General features: G+C 38.1%; 1 protein-coding gene across 2 annotated transcripts in view; it reads right to left on the bottom strand.

The window, feature by feature from the left end:
• Positions 1-11,245: 11,245 nt before the first annotated feature.
• The window catches only part of LRRC2 (leucine rich repeat containing 2), a 67,086-nt gene continuing 56,732 nt past the window's right edge, over positions 11,246-21,599 (bottom strand). The window contains exons 6-10 of one of the 2 annotated variants that reach the window (XR_011323452.1): positions 17,915-18,060; positions 15,580-15,735; positions 14,308-14,444; positions 12,773-12,882; positions 11,246-12,666 (exon numbers count right to left, since the gene is read on the bottom strand). Coding sequence is in view for 1 of the 2 variants with exons in the window: in XM_069777508.1 (XP_069633609.1) it covers positions 12,833-12,882; positions 14,308-14,444; positions 15,580-15,735; positions 17,915-18,060 (489 nt within the window). In the remaining variant the exon portion in view is untranslated. Of the gene's footprint in view, positions 12,883-14,307; positions 14,445-15,579; positions 15,736-17,914; positions 18,061-21,599 lie in introns of both variants that reach the window. The other variant, XM_069777508.1, reaches the window with a different exon arrangement.

Below are 21,599 nucleotides of genomic sequence, written 5' to 3'. Positions count from 1 at the left end.
CAACCTTCCTCCTCCAATCACATCATTTGTCCTGCAAAATACCTCATACTGCCTCCTAGATGTTTAGAAAATAAAACAAGAGAAAAATGCCATAAAACTGGAAGACCTTAAAAAAAGTAACCGTTGCACTTTGAATTGCAGTAATACATTGAACTGTGATTCGAAAGTGCATACATATCAGTGCTCCCTTCCAGGCAGCTGACCCTTGATGCTGTACTCAAAATTAAAACCTTGAGCTTATAAAAAAAAAGGTTGAGGAAACAAGAACATTCACCAGTTTTTCCCCACATATAATCTATAAAATCAGGTTTGATTAAATTAAAAGTTTGAATGGAAAACTGCTCCAGAAATGTTTATCTTCCTCCAAAACAAGTATAGGAATGATCAGTGAATTCTGTTCAGAACTATCATTGCTCAGGCAGTGGTTAGTCTGCCTTGGATTTTCTTTGTTTCTCATATTTTTATTTCTATATGGGTTTTAAACAGGTCATAAAGGATTCATTGTGAGCTTTTGAGGAAAGGAAGTAAATCAACCAGGTGTGAAAGCCCTTGAAATTAGGAACTGCACAGAGCATGAGGGATGGAGTACAATTCCCAGAAGACTGCATGTAAAATACGATACTTAAGAACCACAGATGCGGCTGTTTTTGTTTTCCAAAGTTCATTCCTATTCCCATATTACAGAGGTGTCAATTACAATTGTTATTCTGGTAGTTCACAGTGGCACTTCCCATGTGTATCTGCTACATTGATTTAAAATAGATCACACAACATCAGGAGCCAGGTCTAACTAGATAACTAGATAACCTACAACTCCTTCACTACCTGGTTGCTAATGTGGCAAAGCTGTAGTTTGGTGAACATTTATTTCAGAGGTAGTGCTGGAGTTACTTTTCAGAGGAAATGCTTTCCTAAGCCCCTTTGTGACAGTAGATACAGACAAACAGACTGAGGATCTGACCTGAATTAAAAATAACCCACAAAAAACTTAACCCGTGTCAGTTCCCTGAGGGGCCAGAAAGCAATATGAAGAACTAATTAGGCTGGCACCACCATGAAAAGAAATGACTGTCAGACTCTGACCAGGACATCTTATTAATGCCTTCAGAGATTTCCTCTGAAATTGTTCTTCCCTTCACTTAGTCTTTTATATTTAAAATTACTTTACTTACCGAATGGAACCTGTCATTGCTCCTCATATTTCAGATTGGATTTTAAACATAGCCAAGAGGCTGCTTTTTTTTTTTTTTTAACACCAAAAGCAACAAGCTTTAACAAAAGCTATAGCATCCAAACACACCAAACCAACTGTCTGCTTAGACACTTGTTCACTGCCTTTACTGGAAAGCCCTGTAGTACTAATGACATAGAAGAGAGTACTATAAAATACAGGACATTTGGCCATTTACTGTGCAGATTCTGCCAGTCTAGGCTAATAGCAAATAAGATGTGATCCAGAGGTCATGCTTTAAAAGGAAATCCAGGGCTATACAGGCTTTTTCATCATGCAACACCAAGGGGTACACAACAGAGGCCTGAAACATTCCCATGGGTGCAAAATGACAACATCATTGCAAAATTCTGCTGAATTTCCGTATGATACTCACACAAATTAATCCAAACACCTGAAGCACAGTACAGCAATACTGGTTGCCACAGATATAGAGGGAAGCAGTTCTAAAACAGAGCAAAGTGCTCTGTTCATTGAAGTAGCTTTTAATATCTTCAAATTGTGATGAATGTCAGGCAGTATTCACTCATGACTTAAGATATTATTTCAGTCTAGTTCTCCTGAACACTACTGCATTATAGAAATATTCAGTCAGGATTTATACTTAGGGTGTCAGACTTGACAACACAGCAGATAACACTCTTCCATTAAATCTGCCATACTGAACCTGCACCCAGGCCATACAAACAAACTTTCAGTGGTGCTGAAACATTACAGCTGGAATTAGCCACATGCAGCAAAGCAGGTTGCAGGACACCTGGCCTGTTCCTGGGTCACAGAACCATTGAAGATGGAAGAGACCTCTAGGTGTCATCTGGTCCAACACCCATGCTCAAGCAGGGTCACCTAGAGTAGATGGCCCTGGACCATGTCCAGAAAGCTTTTGAATACCTCCCAAGGATGGAGACTTTACCATCTCCCTGGGCAACCTGTGCCAGTGCTCAGTAACCCTCATAGCAAAAAAGTGTTTCCTGATGTTCAAGAAGAACTTCCCCGTGTTTCATTTTCTGCCCACTGCCTCTTGTCCTGTCACTGGGCACCACTGAAAAGAGCCTGGCTACACCTTCTTTGCACCCTCCCTTCAGGTATTTATATACACTGATAAGGTGGTCAGTGTCCCATCCCCCCAGCCCCCACCCCCCACCCCCCTGAGCCTTCTCTTCTCCAGGATGAACAGTACTAACAGTACCCCCAGGGCAGTTTCTATATAGCTGTTTCCAGGCTTTGCAGCCCCAATCTGTACTGTTGCTGTTGCATAAAACAGTAGAGTAATTTGGCAGAAAATAAACCCCCTTGCATTCCAGCTTATCCTCAGATATCAGAGAGGCTAGGGGCAGCTAGATTTAGATTATGAGTGATATCCAATTTGGCACTATTAATCCAGTCACGTTCAACTGATTGAACTCTCATGATTACGAATTCACTAACAGAATGCTGCACTTTCAGCTTAGTTGTGCTCCATGGACTCACACAGCCAGACTTAGAGTTGGCGGCACCCAATGAGAAACTTTTACGGCTAGCTTAAAGAATAGTACAGTTTATTAAAGCAACAGATTTACAGGTTCTTATGGATTGCTGGTGATAAATACACTGTCTGCAAAAGCATGTGCTAACCTTAAAAACAGTGCAGGAAATCAAAAAGAAAAGCGATTCTGTAGAGAGAAAGAGAGATTATTAAGTAACCCATATCTCACCCAAAGGCGTCCCTATGGCAGGGAAGGGAGGCTCAGCCCATTGACTGATGATCCCAGAAGTCAGAGGTAGTCTGCGATGGTATCTTCCCGAACATTCCCCCTTCCTTAGGCCATTTTTATACAATTTTTACTTCAAGGTGGAGCTTGAGTGACTCTAGTCATACATACCTTTATTGTGATTGGTATAAAATTCTCTCGCTTCACTTTTAAAGGTATAGATTAACAAAAGTTCAGAGCACAAGCTCAGTGAGGGGGTAGTCACAACTTGGAGGCAGGTAGTCTTTGGGATGGAGGTGTGTTTTGGTATTATAATGATATTATAATGAGCATAGTTCACACAAAAGACAGCATTCTGTCGAAACATGACAGACTGTTGGCCCAGGGGGTGAAATATGCAGTTTATCAATACCATAGTTCCATGAAGTTCCCATTTCTGCAGTGATTCACAGAGCCTGGCCACGGAGTCTTCACCCGTTCCACCCTCCATGCCAGTTTGCAGGTAATGTTGTCTAGGGAACCACTATGGAATGGATTCCTTGCATACCGGTTGCATTCCACCCTGAAAGCTTCTTCAATGTTATATCTTTCCTTAATCTGTGAACAGTGCTGTACCTTTAATACAGGTTGAATTTAGAAGTCACCTCCAGTAGTTATTCCACAGTTGTATGGGGTTGTTCCTCCCCAGGTGCAGAACTTTGCAATTCTCCTCACTGAACTTCATGAGGTTCCTGTCAGCCCATTTCTCCAGCCCATTGAGGTCCCTCTGGATAGCAGCACAAACCTCTAGTGTATCAGCCACTCCTCACAGTTTTGTGTTATCAGCAAACTTGCTGAGGGTACACTCTGCCCCATCATCCAGATCATTACTGGATGATTATCCATATTAATCAAAAATTAAGATGTTAAACAGGATCAGACCCAGTATTGACCCCTGGGGTACACTACTTGTTACTGGCCTCCAACTAGACTTTGTGCTGCTGATCACCACCCTCTGGGCCTGGCCATTCACCCAATTTTCAGTCCACCTCACTGTCTGTTCATCCAGACCATACGTCAACATCTTGTCTGTGAGGATCTTATGGGAGTCAATGTCAAAGGCCTTACTGAAGTTCAGGCAGACAATATCCACTGCTCTCCCCTTATCTACCAGGCCAGTCATTCTGTTGTAGAAGTTTATTAAATTGGTCAGGCATGACTTTGCCTAGGCAAATCCATGCTGACTACTCCTTATGATTTTCTTGTCCTTAGTATGCCTGGAAATGGTTTCCAGGATTAACTGTTCCATCACCTCTCTGGGGATTGAGATGACACTGACTAACCTGTAGTTCCCTGGGGATTCTTTCTTTCCCTTCTTGAAGCTGAGGGTGACGTTTGGTTTCCTCCGGTCTTCAGGCATTTCTTCCAGTTGCCATGATTAATCAGAGATTATTGAGAGTGGCCTTGCAATGACATCAGCCAGCTCCCTCAGCACTCATGGGTGCATCCCATCAGGGCCCATGGACTTAGGTATGTCCCATTTGCAGAAGTATTCCCTGACCTGATCCTTTTCCACCAAGAGTACATCTTCCTCACTCCAGCCTTTCCCCCTGGTCTCTGGGACCTGGGATACCTGAAGGCCAGTCTTGCTAGTGAAGACTGAGGCAAAGAAGGCATTCAGTACCTTGGCCTTTTCCACATCCTGTATAAAGTTCCCCACCCCATTCAGCAGTGGGCCACATATTCCCTAGTCTTTCCTTTGCCATTTACAGTTTTATAGAATCCCTTCCTGTTACCCTTGACATTCCCCGCCAATTTGAACTCCAGGTGGGCTTTGGCTTTCCTAGCCATGCTTTCTTCTGCATGCTTGGAAGGTGTCTCATTATTCCTTCCAGGCTGCTTGTCCCTGCTTCCACCTTCTCTATACTTCTTTTTTTTCTTTGAGGTTTTTCCAGGAGCTGATTGTTCATCCACACCGGCCTCCTGGTATTTTTTATGACTTCTTGCTCACTGACATGAACTGCCCTTGAGGTTAAAGAAGTGATAGTTGGAGATCAACCAGTTTCTTGGCCCCTTAATTCTCCCAAGGCCTTATCCCATGGGACACTTTCAAGCACATTCCTGAAGAGGCCAAAGTCTGCTCTCCTGAAGTCCAGAGTTGTGATCTTGCTTTTTTACTCTGGTTCATCACCTCTTAGGATCCCAGACTCCACCATCTCACAGACACTGCAGCCAAGGCTGCCTTTGACCTTCACATCCCAGCAAGCCCTTGCTTGTTTGTGACTATGAGGTCCAGCAGAACACCTCTCCTAGCTGGTTTCTCTATCATTTCCATCAGGAAGTTTTCACTGATTTTCTCCAGGAAACTCCCAGATTTCTTATGCCCTGATGTCTTGTCCATCCAGCAGAAAATGGGGTGGCTGAAGTCCTCCACAAGGACCAGAACCTGCTAATGTGAGGCTGCTTCTAGCTGTGTGTTGCAGGCCTCATCCACTTGTTCTTCCTGATCAGATGGCCTATAGCAGTCATCCACTACAGTGTCACTGGTCTACTTGTTAATTCTTACTCATAAACCTGTTGGCTTCTCATCCACCCTCAGGGAGATCTTCATGCATTCCAGCTATTCTCTCACATAAAAGGCAGCTCCATGTCCTCATTTTTTCCAGGCTGTCCTTCCTAAAGAGCCTGAATCCTTCCATTGCAGCATAAGTCATCCCACCACATCCCCATGATTCCAACAAGATCACAGCCCTGCAAATGCACACAGATCTCTAATTCCTCATGTTTATTCCCTATGCTGTGTGCATGAGTGTGCAAGCACTTCAAAAAGGCACCTGAGCATGCTGATTTCCCAGAAACAGTCTGGGAGGTTTTCCCATGGTGGTGTCTTCTATGCACTTCCTTGCTTATATGCAAATGCTTGAGCCCTGTCTTGTGGATTTTGTTCCCTTTCACTCACATCGCTCCAGTCCTTTGTACGTCAAGACTGTCTACCACTCCTTCACAGAGCTGCTGGTAACTCTCTCCCTCTCCTGTCATTCCCAGTTTAAAGCTCTTCTTAACCAGGCCAGCCATCCTGCTGGCAAAGATACCTGTGCCCCACTACGTTACATGGATCCCCTCTTTCCCAAGCAGATATTAATCCTCAAACAGGGTCCCATGGTCATAGAAACCAAACCTAGCTGGTGACACCAGCTCAGCAACCAATTGTTAATATGTAGTCAACCCTTTCCCCTCACCAGCAGGATCGAAAGGAACACCGCCTGGGTCCCATAACCCTAGCTACCACCCCCAGAACTCTATAGTCACTTTTGATACTCTTGAGGTTGTCCCTGGTAGTATCACTCATGCCCACAGGGGAGAAGAGCAGGAGGCAATAGAGGGTGGGACAAGCTTCAGCAGCCTCTCCACAGCCTCCTGGATCCACAGTCCCAGGAAGCAGCAAAATTCTTTGGACAACAGGTTGGGTTGGCAGGTGAGTGCCTCAATCCCCTCCAGCAGAGAGCTGCCCACCACTACCACTCATCACTTCCTCCAGGTTATCCTGTGTGGTTCAGAGTTAGTCGTCCTGGGTGCTTTGCTTGAAAGCATACCCAACTTCTCCTCAGCTTTGAGGGCAGTAAAGCTGTCCACAGCTGCAAGGCTTCAGGTGGAGCAGGAGCCTTCCTGCTAGTTTGTGATGCGTCCTGGGATGAAACATGCAACTTGTTTTTAAGAAACCAAGGAATGGTTAAGTAGCAAATATCAGAGTATTAATTTAGTATCATACCTAGAGCATTAGGTGACAGACTGGCAGGAGAGAAAAGGGATATAAGTGAATGCCCTCAGGCAGGATATAGTATTTCACTGTTAAGAACTTCTAACCAGCATGCCAACACCTGTTATACACATCACACATACCAACTGCTAATTACTGCCACTGATTCAGAGACCACCCAGTTTAGAAGCTGATTGTCAGTACCAGGTAGCAAACAAGCTCTTGAAAATTGCATGACTTTTTTTTTTTTAATTTGTAGAAGAGATTTCTAATATGAACTTCTGATTTTTAAATTGTTACATAAATGAGAGTGAAAGAAAAAGAAAGAGTAGGAAAGGAATAGACAGATGAAACAGAGTCCTGAAGTCTTTCCCCATTTACCCTGAGCCTGAAAGTTCCAGGTAGTTTGGCTTAATACAATATATAACCTTACACTAGTCCAAAGTAAGAGGAAAAGGAACTACAGGACATCTTCTGGGCCTAAGCAAGACATTCTAATATATGCAAAGCGCACTTGTAGCATAAACACAGATACATCCCAATAATTTTCAACCATATCAAGTATTGTCAATGGTCACTTCAGTGCAACTAAAATACTATTGCTTTCTTTAAACCCTCATTCCTGAAATCATGTGCTACCTTAAAATACCAACACGTGCTTTGAGGTACAGCTTCCATAGCTATAGAGAAAGGAACCCTGGTGATATGGACCTCTTTAAAATGTAAAAACAAAACCAGATTTACATTAAAATAAATGAAAGGGTCAATCTCCTTTAGCTACCTGGTTGTATCAAGTGTTGCCACTCATGGTTCCTGCAGTTGCCAATGTCTAACCACTGAACTCACCTTCTCCTAATGCACTCAGAGCAGACAGCTGACCTGTGCTACCCCCCTGGGGCCAGGGCAGCACCACAAGAAACTTGGGATCAACTTATTTTCAAATATTTATGCTGACAGAAAGTTATACAGATACTAAAGATGACATATCATTGTAGTTTTTAAACCAGCAAACACAGAATAAGAATGAAACATTGAATAACCTTTCATGCTATTCATAAACCTGTAGGAAGTCTGAAAGAAATATGTTGTAGTGTTCTTCTGTGCAAAACACTGTAACTAGTGTACACACAAAAAATCTGACATGTCCCAGGCACAGACAGCAGCTTCAGTAGCTCAGAGGAGCACCACATGTATTTATTAGCTTAAGGCCCTACAGTGTAACACATTGTTTTTTCTAAACATATTATTTTATGTCATTACATAATACACATGTCCAAAGGCTGACTCAGCCTCAACTTTTCTGGACCTGTGTAAAGAATGATAAAGAAAATGTAAAGTTGTATATGTAAATCTGGATTCAAACATTGTTCTTGTATAGGTTAAGACTGATTTTTATGTCTCTAAGATTATATCCTTCCTTGCAGATCTATTCACCATGTTTTGACAGCTAATTTAATTACTTTATAAATGTCACTGTTGATTTTAGGAAAAGGCTGGAAGCATTACTGGAAAATTGAAGCTCTGAACATAGCAGAGGTAATATGTTTAAGAAGTAATTGCTTTTTAGATATAAAATGCATCTTTACTAATATTTTGCTGAACCTCAAATAGTTATGTTGCAGATGGCAACAAGAAAACAGAAAGTTCCAGGGGGAGGTAAGAGATAGTAATGATCCTTTTATATTAATGCCAGTTAGCACATAATGAAAACACTATGCAGATCCCCTATTTACACTAAGCAACACTCAGAGCTGTTAATGGACCAGTGAAGTGAAGAAGAGAACAATATGTAGGATAGAATATAGTTACAGTTGGAATCGGCTCAAGGAGCAGATTCAGCTATTGAAAAGAGAGGAGACTCTTCCTGAACTGCTCAACATATAGAAGGGTTACTCAAGAGGTGCATAACCAGAGTTATGCTGAGTTACAGTTCTTCTATTTATTAGGTCTAGTTCAAATGAGGCCTCAAAATCAGAAAAAAACTCCTATTTCCCAACTTCCTCCCATCCTCTATGAAGTAGACACTAATCTGTACAGAAATCTTTCACAGACCAGGCTACTGAAAGCAAGTCACATCGTCAAGAAAAAAGCATTCCCTGTTTATCATTTTGCTTGGTGCTTCCTTTGCAGAAAATAAACACAGTAAAACAGTTCCAATGGTATGTAAAAACAGCGTGGGGAAAAAAAAAAGAACATATTGTCCAGTGTTAACTGTAAATTTTAAACCAATACCTGATGCAAGACTATGTTTTTCCTAGGTACTCATTAACTAAATTTCAGGTTATTTGTTTTCATTATAAGTTTATCTTCCTAGCTTATAGTTTGCTCTCCTTAAAACCAAGGCCAAAACAACGCAGAACAAGAAAAAGGAACACAATGAAAAGTAAATATCTGATTTACTTTTGCACATTGTGCCAGTGAGTGTTCTATAACACATATTTCAATTCCTCCCAGTCTAGCTGCTTTTGAATAGCAGCTACTTGCTAAGCAGAAGGAAAGTGTTGAGGTTTAGGAAGTGTAGTATTTGGCAGCTAGTCACAACCAATAAAAATGCTGTACACAACACATGTATTTTGCTAGTGCAGCTCAGAAGGAAAAACACATTGCTTTCCTTTAGGGATCTAAGTATCTGACTTCAGAAGTTTGAATATAGCATAAATTATCATTACTACACACAATTCCTTTAATTCATAAGATTATTTACTTTCAAAATTGAAAAAGAAAGTATGCAACATGCCAATAACAGAATTCTTGTCTCTGGAACTGCTGGGTTTTAGTTAAAGATAGTAGTTTAAAGTAAAATTACTAGTAAATCAAGTTAGGTAGAAAACCGATAAAATTAGACCAAATTCAAAAGGAGGCGTCTTTTGACAGAGAGACTTTGTACTGCAGTGGATGACACTAATAAAATTACATTTAACAGCATGCGATGAGTATGTTCTCACAGTATTTTTGCTCTGCAGGACATAGAAGTAGAACTTATATGTGGTTATGCTGAAATTAGAACTTTCCGTTATAGCTGACATTACCCACTGGCTCTCTTAGGCGTAATGGAAAGCGTCGTATATGTACACCATCTTCCCCTTAAAGAGAGGTACTTGACAAATTCTGTGACAAAAATAATCCTTTCTTTCTGTGGATGAAATTTTGGGAAGTAATGTTCTACAAGAGCTAGGAATAAAAGCTCTCAGCTCTGCAGGGAAGTGCTTGGGGATATTGGTGGATGAAAAATTGAGCATGAGCCAATAATGCGCACTTGCAGTCCAGAAAGCCAATCATATACTGCATCAAAAGAAGCATGGCCAGCAGGTCGACAGAAGTGATTCTCCCCCTCTATTCTTCTCTCAGGAGACCCCACATGGAGTAATGCATCCAGTTCTGTGGTCCCCAGTAAAAGAAAGACAGACCTGTTAGGGCAGGTCAAGAGGAGGGCCACAAAAATGGTCACAGGGCTGGAACACCTCTCCCATGAAGAAAGGCTGAGAGAGTTGGATTTGTTCAGCTTGGAGAAGACTCCAGGGAGACCTTATTGCAGCTTTGCAATATATAAAGGGGGCTTATCAGAAAGATGGAGAAAGATTTTTTTACCAGGGCCTGTAGTGACAGGACAAAGGGTAACAGTTTTAAACCGAAATGGGATAGAATTAGATTGGACATAGGGAAGAATTTTTTTATGATGAGGGTGGTGAGACACTGGAACAGGTTTCCTAGTGAAATTGTGGATGCCCCATCATGGGAATTATTCAAGGTCAGGTTGGACGGGGCTTTGAAAAACCTGATCTACTGAAAGATGTCCCTCCCTGTGGCAGAGGGGTTGGGCTAGATGATCTTTGAAGGTCCTTTCCAACCAAAACCACCCTGTGATTCTATGAAAATTAGATTCACAGAGGTCCAAAGTCAAGTTGGGGACCACTAGTTTGATCCCCTGTATACCATTGACCTTGCATTTTCCATTTGCTTAACTGTTAGAGCAATTTTTTAAGGAAAATGTTAACCTGGACTTAAAAGATTGCTAGTGACTGAGACTTTTTCAGTGTTTTGTGAGTTGTCCCATGGTTACTCTTACTGAAAAACAGGCCCCTTGTTTCTAGTTCAAATCTGTGAATTAAAGTTTTAGTCTTTTGCTTTATGTTTGTCTGCTGCAGTAAAAAATCCTGTTTCTAGACTGTGATTTTTCATTGATAAGCATTGACAGGCAAATGGACTTGTACTGTTCAATGAACTTAAAAATGCATGTTTTCTATTTATGCTATTGGTTTTCTTCTGAATGTTCCCCAGTTTATCTGCATCTTTCTTATCTGTGAACAGCAGAAATCTTTCAAGTAAGATTAGCAGCAATGCTAAATAAGTACTAATACAACTTCTCTATTCAAGTACCTTCTGTTTATATATCCAACAATTCTGACACTAGAATTTGCACTGGGAACTTTTGTTTAGTTAATTATGTTGGCACCCCTAGTTTTTCTTAAATTTACAACTCTCACAGTGGACATCTAGATTTTATAAACACAGCAGTTGTGATTTCCATTCCTATCATATTAGACTACAATAGAAGTCTAGAAATAGAGTTTGAAGCAATGCCAGATCTGATGTCTTATAGGAGTTTATTGCATCAATATCAATACCTAATCAACCAAATGCATAATTTCACTAAAAGAAAATTTGGTAGAGTAGTTTCAGAGTCTGATTTCTCTAAGCCCACTTTGACTGCCACTATTTTATCATATTTCAATATCTTTGTAATAAAAAAAAAATCAGATCTTCCACTATTCTGTTTCAGATCAATGTCAAGTTTTCTTGGAGTTTTTTAAAACTTTCTCTTTGTTCCAGGACTTGCTTAAAAGCAGCAGTAACACCTAGAGACCAACTCGAGAAGGTTTCGTTTTGGATAGTAATATAACTGCAGGAGTTTGTGACTGGAATAAATAACACATCTAGTATTTACAAATTCTCTTCTTTCAAAAGAGTGAATGCTAAAAAGGAAAGAAAATGTCAAAAGCAGTGTTCTTTTATATGGAAGTCTTGAGGAGCACATCCTTTGTTGCTTTGCTTTTTAAATATGACTGTCACTACTGTGCAAAACTGGACATAGCTCATCTATAATAAAAAAGCAAGATGTAAATGTAATTTCCTCTACCTGCACTCATAAATTTAGGACTATTTAAATTCTCTAATCTGAGTCTAATTTGAGTCTAAATTCTCAAAGTGTCAAGTCTTTTTAGATTAAAAAGTATTGATTTATTAAACAAAAAATATATGTAAATCTAGATTGCTGAAACTCTACAGTATGTATACTTACATAATTGTATATAAACAGATTATTAAATAGCAAGCAACATAACTTTTTATCAAGCAAACTCATTCTTATACAACTTTGAAAATTCCAATAAATGTCCACAAAATCCTGTAATCTGAAACCATTAGTAGAAAACCTTTATGATCATTTTGCTGATAGTATTTGTTCACGCTGCTTAGTCCTTAAAATCTTATTTAATACACTGCTATATTGTAAGACTGCTTAGCACAGAAGTTTCAGTCACATTGGTACTTGAATTTGCAAACAGGTAAAAGCTTATAATATGCTTGAATAAAGCAGCAGAATTGCTACAGTTTCTATATATAAAGTTGTTGAAATTTATCTAAACTGAAAATCCCGAGAGCAATTTCTCTGAAGACAAAAAGTAAATGCAAACAACTATATATGTGTTCATGCTTTAAATATTGTAAAGAACTAAATGTGTTATTTGGTCTTAAGAATACAATAGGCCACATTCATTTTCTAAATTAATCCTTCCCCTCTTATAAAATCAATTCTCTTTTTAAGATGATGATTTATGTTCCACTGTTTCAATTACAACGTACAATGTCTTCATCCTAAGGGCACCTTTGCCTGTGTATACTTTATTACAGTGACTATTTACTTTCACCAGGTCTATATGTAAATTAGTGGCTGTTGTTGTGGACTTGAAAATAAATACGTTGATTTAAAAGGTGAAACAGCATCTTATGCTTTTTGGTTTATGTGTAGTTACTGGGAGCTACTACAGTAACAATAAAAAAATTGTGACAATTTTGAAGTGCTTCTGGCCATCTATGGTTTCCAGTGTTTTCTATTCAGGTGGATAAAAATAGAGTTATTCTGATATTCATTAGTGCTGTAGAGTTTTTTGATCTTCAGAGCTGAAGACTGAGTAATACTTTTGTAGTGTAGGAAGGAGTAGAATCTGTGAAAAGAGAAAAATGAAATACATCTCAGAATTCAGTATTGTAATCCAGCACAAATAAATGGGGCCCTTAGCTAGAAACAACTAGATTTGGGTTTATTTCAAAGGTACTCTACAAGTGATCTCTGTGTTATCTTTCAGAAATTCTGCTGGCTAGTATTACACAGAAGCTATTCCTTCTCCTCTGTGCTTTTCAAAAGCAGGTGTTGGCATAATCTATAGCACAAGAGTTCAGAAGCAGGAAATCCAGGAGTGATCCATGATCCAACCTCATCATAAAAAGCATGGAAATAAGTTTTGTCTAGGAAGGCAGAAAAGTGTATCCCTGAGCTACTTTGCCCCAAAGGAGTATAAAGGTGGCCTATGCTTGACAGGGCCAAATGCAGGTTTCAGGCAGCCATTATCTTAGACTCCACATTTCACAAGTATGTAAATACAACTTCATCACTACATATTTCATGGGTATTGCTAAAGCTAAATTATGACCTCAGTTTTTCCTCCATTCTTTCTCCTTGTTTTAACCACTGTTGCTACTTTTATCAGAATCTGGCACTTTTAGAGCAGACTCCACTTTAAAATTAGACGGCTTGCATACTCAAGTGTGTAGCTTATGGACATTAAGGAGCAAAAGTCCAGTATCAGAACATGAAAAGTATTCTGTAGCCACATCTTGTGGCCTTACTTTACACTCCTCTTTTACCAGGTCTTGTGAGATCACTATACAGACCACTTACATGACATGCAAGAAATGAAAAGGTACAATAAGATTAATTCCACCAAAATTCATTTCTACACACAATCTCTCAGAGAGATTTAAACAGAGCCTATAGGCTATTTTGGCTCACAGAAAATTTTCCCTTTGTTTCCTAAAACATTTTACTAAACAAGACTCAAGGGATTGACAGTTACTTAATTATGGTAAATATAAGACAGAATAGCAAAACAAAGTAATATGTAAACTTTCACATGCTGTGCAATAAAGAAAAAAGCAGTGATTTTACTACAATAATTTTACAGTGGTTAAACAATTAGTACATTCATACAGATACACTATTAAAGAATGTTCTATCAATGCAAAAAGCATTTCATATATACACTGCATTTCTTTTTGAGGAGGAGAGGCACTTCTGCAGGAATTCAAAATCGCTAATGCTAGTCCCAAGACAGGTAAGTAAGCCTGGAGAATGAGGCTAATCATTGCATACATTATCATTGAATTGTATACATTTGTTCAATATCAAGTGTTTTAGTTAGGGCCCAAACTTTTAACAAAACACATTCGACATCTTCACTTTTAGTCTTATTTAACACCATAACAGACAATTACAGTTTAAGGGTATATTGCTTGTACTCGTAAAAATTAATGTTCCCAATGTATATCTGCATCTATATCCAAGACAGCAGGAAGTGTACTGTAACACATACCCCTTTCCTTTAGGTCTTCAATGTATGCCTTCATAAACTCTTTCTCAATTTGCTCCCGTTCACGTTCACTTTCTATAATTTCTTCTGTGTCTTCACATACAATAGTTTCAACCGGGCTGTCCCTGAGGCTTACAAATCTAGAGAGAGATTAACACAAGAATATATGCAACAGGCTTCTGAACATCACTGGCCAACATGAACAACATTGTAGAAGTTGCTACTACAGCCAGAAGGGCAAACAAAGAACATTTGCTCAATTTTTGTATTATGGTATTGTTAGGTTCCATTTATTATTAGAAATAAAGATCTCAGATGGCACCTTCTCTATACTCCACTTTCCATATAAAGGTGACTAGATTTATCTCTTTCTTTTTGCCTACTTACATAAATCATTCTTTGTAATAACAGATATATTTCTTTATTATGGAACTTCTGACAGACTACACTGTAATTTCACATCTGTTAATGAGAGGTATGAACTTAATCCTAACAACATTGCCTAGCAATCTGGAACTTTTCCAGTGTCACTTAGCAGACACATATCTCCATTTTTTGGTTGTTGTACTTCTCTTTCCAATGCATGACTGGACATGCATTATGTCGTATTTGCAAATTTCCTAAAGCTACACATTGCAGGTGAAAAACTAGATGGTTACATAAACAACTTACAAAATGTGCAAATATAGTTCACAGCATTCTGAAAATCTCTGACGATATTACCACTCCAAGAAGGAAAAAAATCAATAAAATTGTTACTTTCAAAAGAACAAATGTTCCAACAAATCATATGGGTTTTTAAAATCTCATAAATTTCTGTGAGTCTGTGGTCAGTTGACCTTGGCTGGCCAGGTGCCCACTGAGAAGCTCTCTCACTCCCCCTCCTCAGCAGGACAGGAAGCGAATATAAGATGAAAAGCTCACAGGCTGAGATAAAGATGACTTAATGAAGAAAAGCAAATGCAAAGCAAAGCAAAAAAAATTATTCTCTACTCTAATCAACAGGCGATGAGCTCCTATGACCAAGTCTACACAGGAATAGCAGTTTAGGCATACAGACACACAGTGTAGGGAACTGGCAGATGAAAACCAGAAAGCTTCAACCCCTCTGCAATTTCGAATCTTGCTAGTGCATCCTTAAGGATTCTGATATAAATTGGGTCAGAATTTGACCACCAGGTATGGTAGAAACTGATGCTTGTAAAAGTGTTTCTTTTGGGTGCATCTACCATATCTTCTTAAGAACATATTCCTTTCTCTCTCACTTTTACTTACTTTAATCCTGTGGTTGACTCACAGACAGCTGTAGGTATCTCAACCAGGTCATCGCCACTGACAACTAGCAAACTGAGGTTTGGCATGTTGACCAGAGCTCGTGGAAGGTAAGTCAACTTGTTTTTCTGTAGAAGAAGCGTCTGCAGTTGATCTAACCTGTAAAAATGTAAAAGATAAAGATAATGTAAAATATTTATCTCAGGCAGGAACATCTATCCAAAATAGCGATACATACTTAATCTTGTATAAAAAAAGAACAATTACATGCACCACCTTTGGCTTCTCAAAAATTACTTATACCACACTTTCACAAACTGTCATCAACTTTAATGGAAATTTCCAATTATGGTACAATATTATAGATATTACTAGCATACCTCTGACATGTACTCAGAAGCATGGCCAATATAAAATGTTACAAAAATTACTGTGCTTTCATACAGAAGATGTTGACAGATTATGATATAAAGCCTCAACATGTGTATCCCAGAACTAATGAAAAATGTGGGTCACCAGCTTACACCTTTGCCCATATGCTGGTTTCTATGAACCAGATACATCCGTGCTAGGCAGTATATGCCCATCTATTGTATTTCACTAGTAATTAGTACTGTGGGGACCAAGAGAAAGACCAGCTCCTGGTCATATGACTTTTGCAAGTTGTCCCACTGAAATCAATTTAATGACAATGTTTTGTGGAGGAAGGCATTGGGCTTCTTTTGCTTTATTTCCCCTGGCTTTTCCTAATTCAGTAGTAATTTGTGGCTGTGCATTTATTCCTTGGAGTAGATAGAAGACAAAAAGCATAGCAAACTGATGAAACAAGTTTACCTCATTTGACCAGAAGGGTCCATTCTTAAAACACTGTTGCAGGCTATTGTTTATCAGGCCCATATGGTTTGTTTGAATTTAGGGAAAGATATTAAGTAAGGCTTCAGTTTACTGCCAACTCATCTTTTTTAATCACAGACTTCATGGTAGTTCACTGAGGTTCTTCGACACCGCAGGCATTGAAATCATGAGTCTGAATAAGAGTACCAGTTTACGGGGGAGGGGGGGCGTATCCTGACATTTTCTAGCCTTCAGAACGCACATGAGCCCAAGGGATCTCAAAATTCAAAACTCAAAGACAAACAAAGAAAGTCTTATTTTGTGGTATCTGCTTTTGATGCTTTAGTGTTGAGGCTGGCAACCCAATACAAAATGGAGAAGATGAAATGTAGAAAAGGAATATTTTGGAGATAGATAAATATATATAGGTTACAGGGAAAAAATGACCCTTAAGTTGAGTGTGTATCCTTCCATAAAATAAAAATATCTTCTTAGAAGCTCTTTGAAGTTAATCAAATTTCTGCTTAGGTCCCCTGGAAAAAAATGGCAGGTTTATACTATTGTGGCTAGAGCATGTGAATTACATAAATTAAGACTTCAGCCCTGCTGTCAGAGAAATCTGTGATTACACAATGTCCCAGAAAAGTCTTTTTGCCCAACAACAAAGGTCTTGTGAAAGTTAAGATTGAATAAGTTTTCTGTGAAGTCTCTTCTGACTCAGGGATCTCTATTCCCAGATCAATAAATAATCCACATTTTTTTAAATAAACTTCAGTTAATATGTGTTTTGGTTTACTTATGGCTATGTAAAGTTTTGTAAACCAAGTTATAACAGGATTCCAGAATGAATAAATAGGCCTAGGGATAATAAAAGTGCTTTCTCAGCCTAGTAAGTCCCATTAAAGGGATCAGTCCCATTAAAATGAGTTCTAGTGGATCTCTAAAATGAGAGAGTGAGTATATGTGTGCACATGCATATATACTTTGGAGTAGGAAGGGAGGATTGTAAGTGTTTTTTTTTTAATCTTACCAATATTTTTCTGCTTTACTGACAGTTTTTCAGGTTCTTTCAGTAACTTAAATATGCTTTAGTTCATGTTTCCCTCCACCCCTTCTACCCTCCAGATTGATAGTGCTGATAACTCCATATGGTGAGTCGTCTTTGCTGGAACTGGGGCAGAGTATGCCCCATGAACTTCCCAAAGAGCAAAGCCTGGATATAATGACAAATTATCATGAATACAGCAGAAAATTTAATTAGTTAACAGAACAGTAGAGGCACTGACTGTGCAATCTGCCATCAATGAGCTAAAAAATGTAGTTTCTCTTCTCTGACCTAGTCCATCAATAATAACAGTAAAGTTTACATGCAAAACTATCTGATGCATATCCAAATGTAATTTTTTCATGTGATTTTTCATTAATGGTGTCCCTTGGAACCTTGTTACTTTCTACATTTTCTTTATAGTTCACAAGCCTGTCAATGAATTAAAACATAAACTACCTGTCTATGTCTTCTGGGAGATCTTTCAGGTTGTTGCTGCTAATATCCAGCCACTGCAAATTAGACATCCGGAGTACACAGATTGGAATAGAATGGAACTTGTTTGCTGACATGTCCACAACTGTGACTTGTTTCAGGTTACTTAGCTAGAAAGAAGTGGTGCTTTATTTTAGTTATGTTTTGCAGATACAAGAAGATATTTCATTCATCAAACATTCTTATTCCTCTCAAAGCACTTAGAAAAATAAGAATTGAATGATATTTTTACTCAATTTTTTGCCAGCCTTATCACTTAGTCACATTTTATAGGAAAAAGGATTTCAGAAATAACTACGTCCCAAAGTGTTCATCACCTTTCTAACACTGTCATGGTATTAAATGAAATTTTTTTCTAATAAAACCTATAGTTTCAGATGCCACCAAGGCTGCAACCAGACAATGACTTAGTTCCTTCCTAAGTTACATATGAACTAAGGTCTGAAGTGACAAAACACAGTTTTGATAATGTATAGAATCCAGGTTACCATCCTCAAAATCAGAGATTTTATAACTCCCATCAAAAATACATAGATTTCCTTTGCTATAACTCTGTTATGCACTGAAAGTATATTGCTACGAGACCCTTAGAAAATGAAATTGCCAATTTAAACCAACAGAAAATTTGGTCCAATATTTTTCAAAGATCTTCAAAAATACATCTTTCATACTGCAAACTAAATATATAAGGTGCACTAGAGCTTTTTATTTGAATACTTTTCAAAGGAATTACATTTTTAAGTAATAAACCTTTAGCGCAATGAAGGTTAACTACAAATGTAAAATACACCTGTTAAAGAAATAAATGTGTTAAATAAAGCTCTCTGTGTACTGAATCAATTATTCACACTACCAGTGTTCATAAAACCATGCAGCTAGCTAAAGTGAATGTCAAAGGAGTATAAATGTTAAGCAAAAAAATTACTTTAGTATTGAAACTATGTCTCTGAGCTTCTAGTCATATGTCACCATCATAATCTAGGTCTGTAGATCCTGATACAGAAAAGAAAGTAGCAAAAAAATTTTGTTGGTCTTTGCCTGAACATTTCTTAGAATGTAGAAAATAATTAGGAACCAAAAACCCCAAACCAAACATATTTTCCACTTCCAAAGTGAGCAAAATGCAAGCAACGGCATCAATTATGAAAAAAAATCAGAAAGTAATAAAATACATTCTGAGAAAGATTTTTTAATTATCTTTTATTAAGACTCAAGTTATGTTTTGTTATATTTTATGGCCAAACTTCTTCTTACTGCAGTACTGCCAGACTTTCATCTTAATTTGACTCGTGCCATTTAAAATATTCACATTCACAACTTGGTGCTGTGTCAGAGCCAGTTTGGTTTGGGATTTTTTTGGTGGTGGGTTTTTTGTTTGTGGGTATGGGGTTTTTGTTTGGTCAGGAGTTATAACATCATATTGTTGCCAGACCTTAAAAAATTTGGGGCAACGTTTTCAGGCAGATTTACTGAAGTTATCTTATTACAAATGACTACACAATTAAGTTTACCTTTCTAAAACATAATAGAGGTTCAGAGTTTCTCAAGTCAAAGATATAATTTCTGAATCTGCATTAAAACAGCCTTGGTGAGGCATTACCATGGAAATGTCTCACTCCTGATTCAGAACAGGCAAGCACACATTTTATTCTGACACATCTCACTTCCAAACCATTTTGTCGTTTTGAGGACTGACTACTAGCAATGAACTCTCACTCCTATATTGTAAATTTTCTAGATACTGAATCTTTTTTCCAACAAAACAGAACCTTCCTTTGAACAAGGAAAGCAGAGTGTCTCTTCTAGATCGTAGCAATGAGCGAATAGAGAAAATAATTGGCACCATCTTTACACTGCATTTACTTTGTGGCTTCAAATTATTGTCACAATTCCAAATCCCAAGCAAATATTTCAAGTTTCTTTTTACTCAGAACAATTTGCTAAAACTGCTGATACATTTCTTTCAACAAACTCTGCCAAAAGAGTTCTCAAACTGTGCCCAAAGAAGAAAAGCCACAGTCTCCAAACACCAAGCAGCAGGTTATTTTAAAATAGACATCACTGTTCACCCAAGTTCCTAAACACTTTGCTTTCACATGCAGTCACCTGTCATGCTGAAACAACTTGGTAATGTTAACATTAAGTGGTAAAATGGTATTTCTTTAACAGTAGTAACTAGTTTTATAGGTTTTCCTGAAAGTGTTTTATTGTGTTAAATATTAAAAGTAACATTAATATAGCAGTATTTTTTTAAATAAACAATGTTTCTGCCTTTTTTTATATAGTATTGAAAATAGATTGGTTTAATACTTGATTAGATGAGAATCTACATTTTTCAGAAGTTTGTACTCCCATAAAAATGTACCAAAAAAAATATAAGGCTATGGACTCTCTTGATATAAAGTTTGGTTCAGCATGCCACAGAATATATGGAGCCATGATTATATTGTGTAAGCTGCAAGCCCTCAGTACTTGTTCTTTTAGGGTAATATTTAACAAAACCTGTCCATTTTCTATAGTATGTTGAAGCCTAATGGAGTTTTTATTTAATCTGTCTCTGATATGTTACCAACAAACATCTATGATATACGATGCATTGGAAATTATGGCACCTATGTGTTATATTTTCTAAAGAAAACCCTGTGTATTTTATTTCTTCTTGAAGGACTGATGGATTTTTGCACCTTTTATAACATTTCATTTTCAAACAAGCATGGTTCCCTTATCATTTTTACATAATAATTTATTTTTGCGTGATGTTGATTTTTGCTATTTTCCTCTGTTATATGACTTTGAATCAATCAATCTATAGGCTTTATGCAAGTTCCATTTTAAAAAATAGTTATATTTGATAGTCTAGCTGCCTGGACCCACTTATTGTGGTCCTTATGTTCAATCACTGTTGTCATTTTTATTTGACAAACTGCCCCATTTTGCTTATCTTAATAATTTTGTTCATAGAAATAATCCAGATAACATTGTAGAACTCCACTGCTTCTTTTTCCCTCTGACAGGGGAACCTTCAGTTGAATGAAAAGGACATCATGTCCTGGGCTGAACAAGTTTTTTGATTAATGGGTGTGGTTTTAATTCCTGCCTGCTTTTCCTATGAAAGGGATTTACTGATAAGGTTGCATGCAAGTTTACCATAAGTTGCCTACTACTTAAAGCCAGCAAATGAAAAGGTGTAAAGTCATGTCAAGCCTTACCACAAAAATACTGTCTTTTTCAATTACATGTAAACATTCTGAGACAGAAACAACATCCAATCAAATTCAATGTATGACAAGACATACAAAGGATTAACCCGGAAATGTCTATCAATCCACTACAAATGTGCTTTTGCCCAGAAATTTTAGACTCAGTGAATTCAAAAAAATTTGTACCACTTCAGTAAGATCAGGTTATCACATATGTTGTCTCCTAAAACACACAGATTGGAACTCAGCATTTCATTAGCTTGCTGAGAGCAGTACGGTGTACATGACAAAGGAGAACCCTAGGTGCAAACTGCACTGTTGCCCACTTAGCTCTCAGGCATTCAAACTAAAACCCCAGCTTTTCTTTCACAGAACTGTAAGTGTAACCTCTTCTATAATCTCGTTGACACTCCTGGAGAGACGTACCAATTAAAGAAACAGGGTACAAG

Source organism: Haliaeetus albicilla, chromosome Z, assembly GCF_947461875.1.
Source record: "Haliaeetus albicilla chromosome Z, bHalAlb1.1, whole genome shotgun sequence".
In the NCBI taxonomy this organism is placed as follows: domain Eukaryota; kingdom Metazoa; phylum Chordata; class Aves; order Accipitriformes; family Accipitridae; genus Haliaeetus; species Haliaeetus albicilla.
Note: the sequence above shows the minus strand (reverse complement) of the source record. Positions and strands in the feature narration are given on the sequence as shown.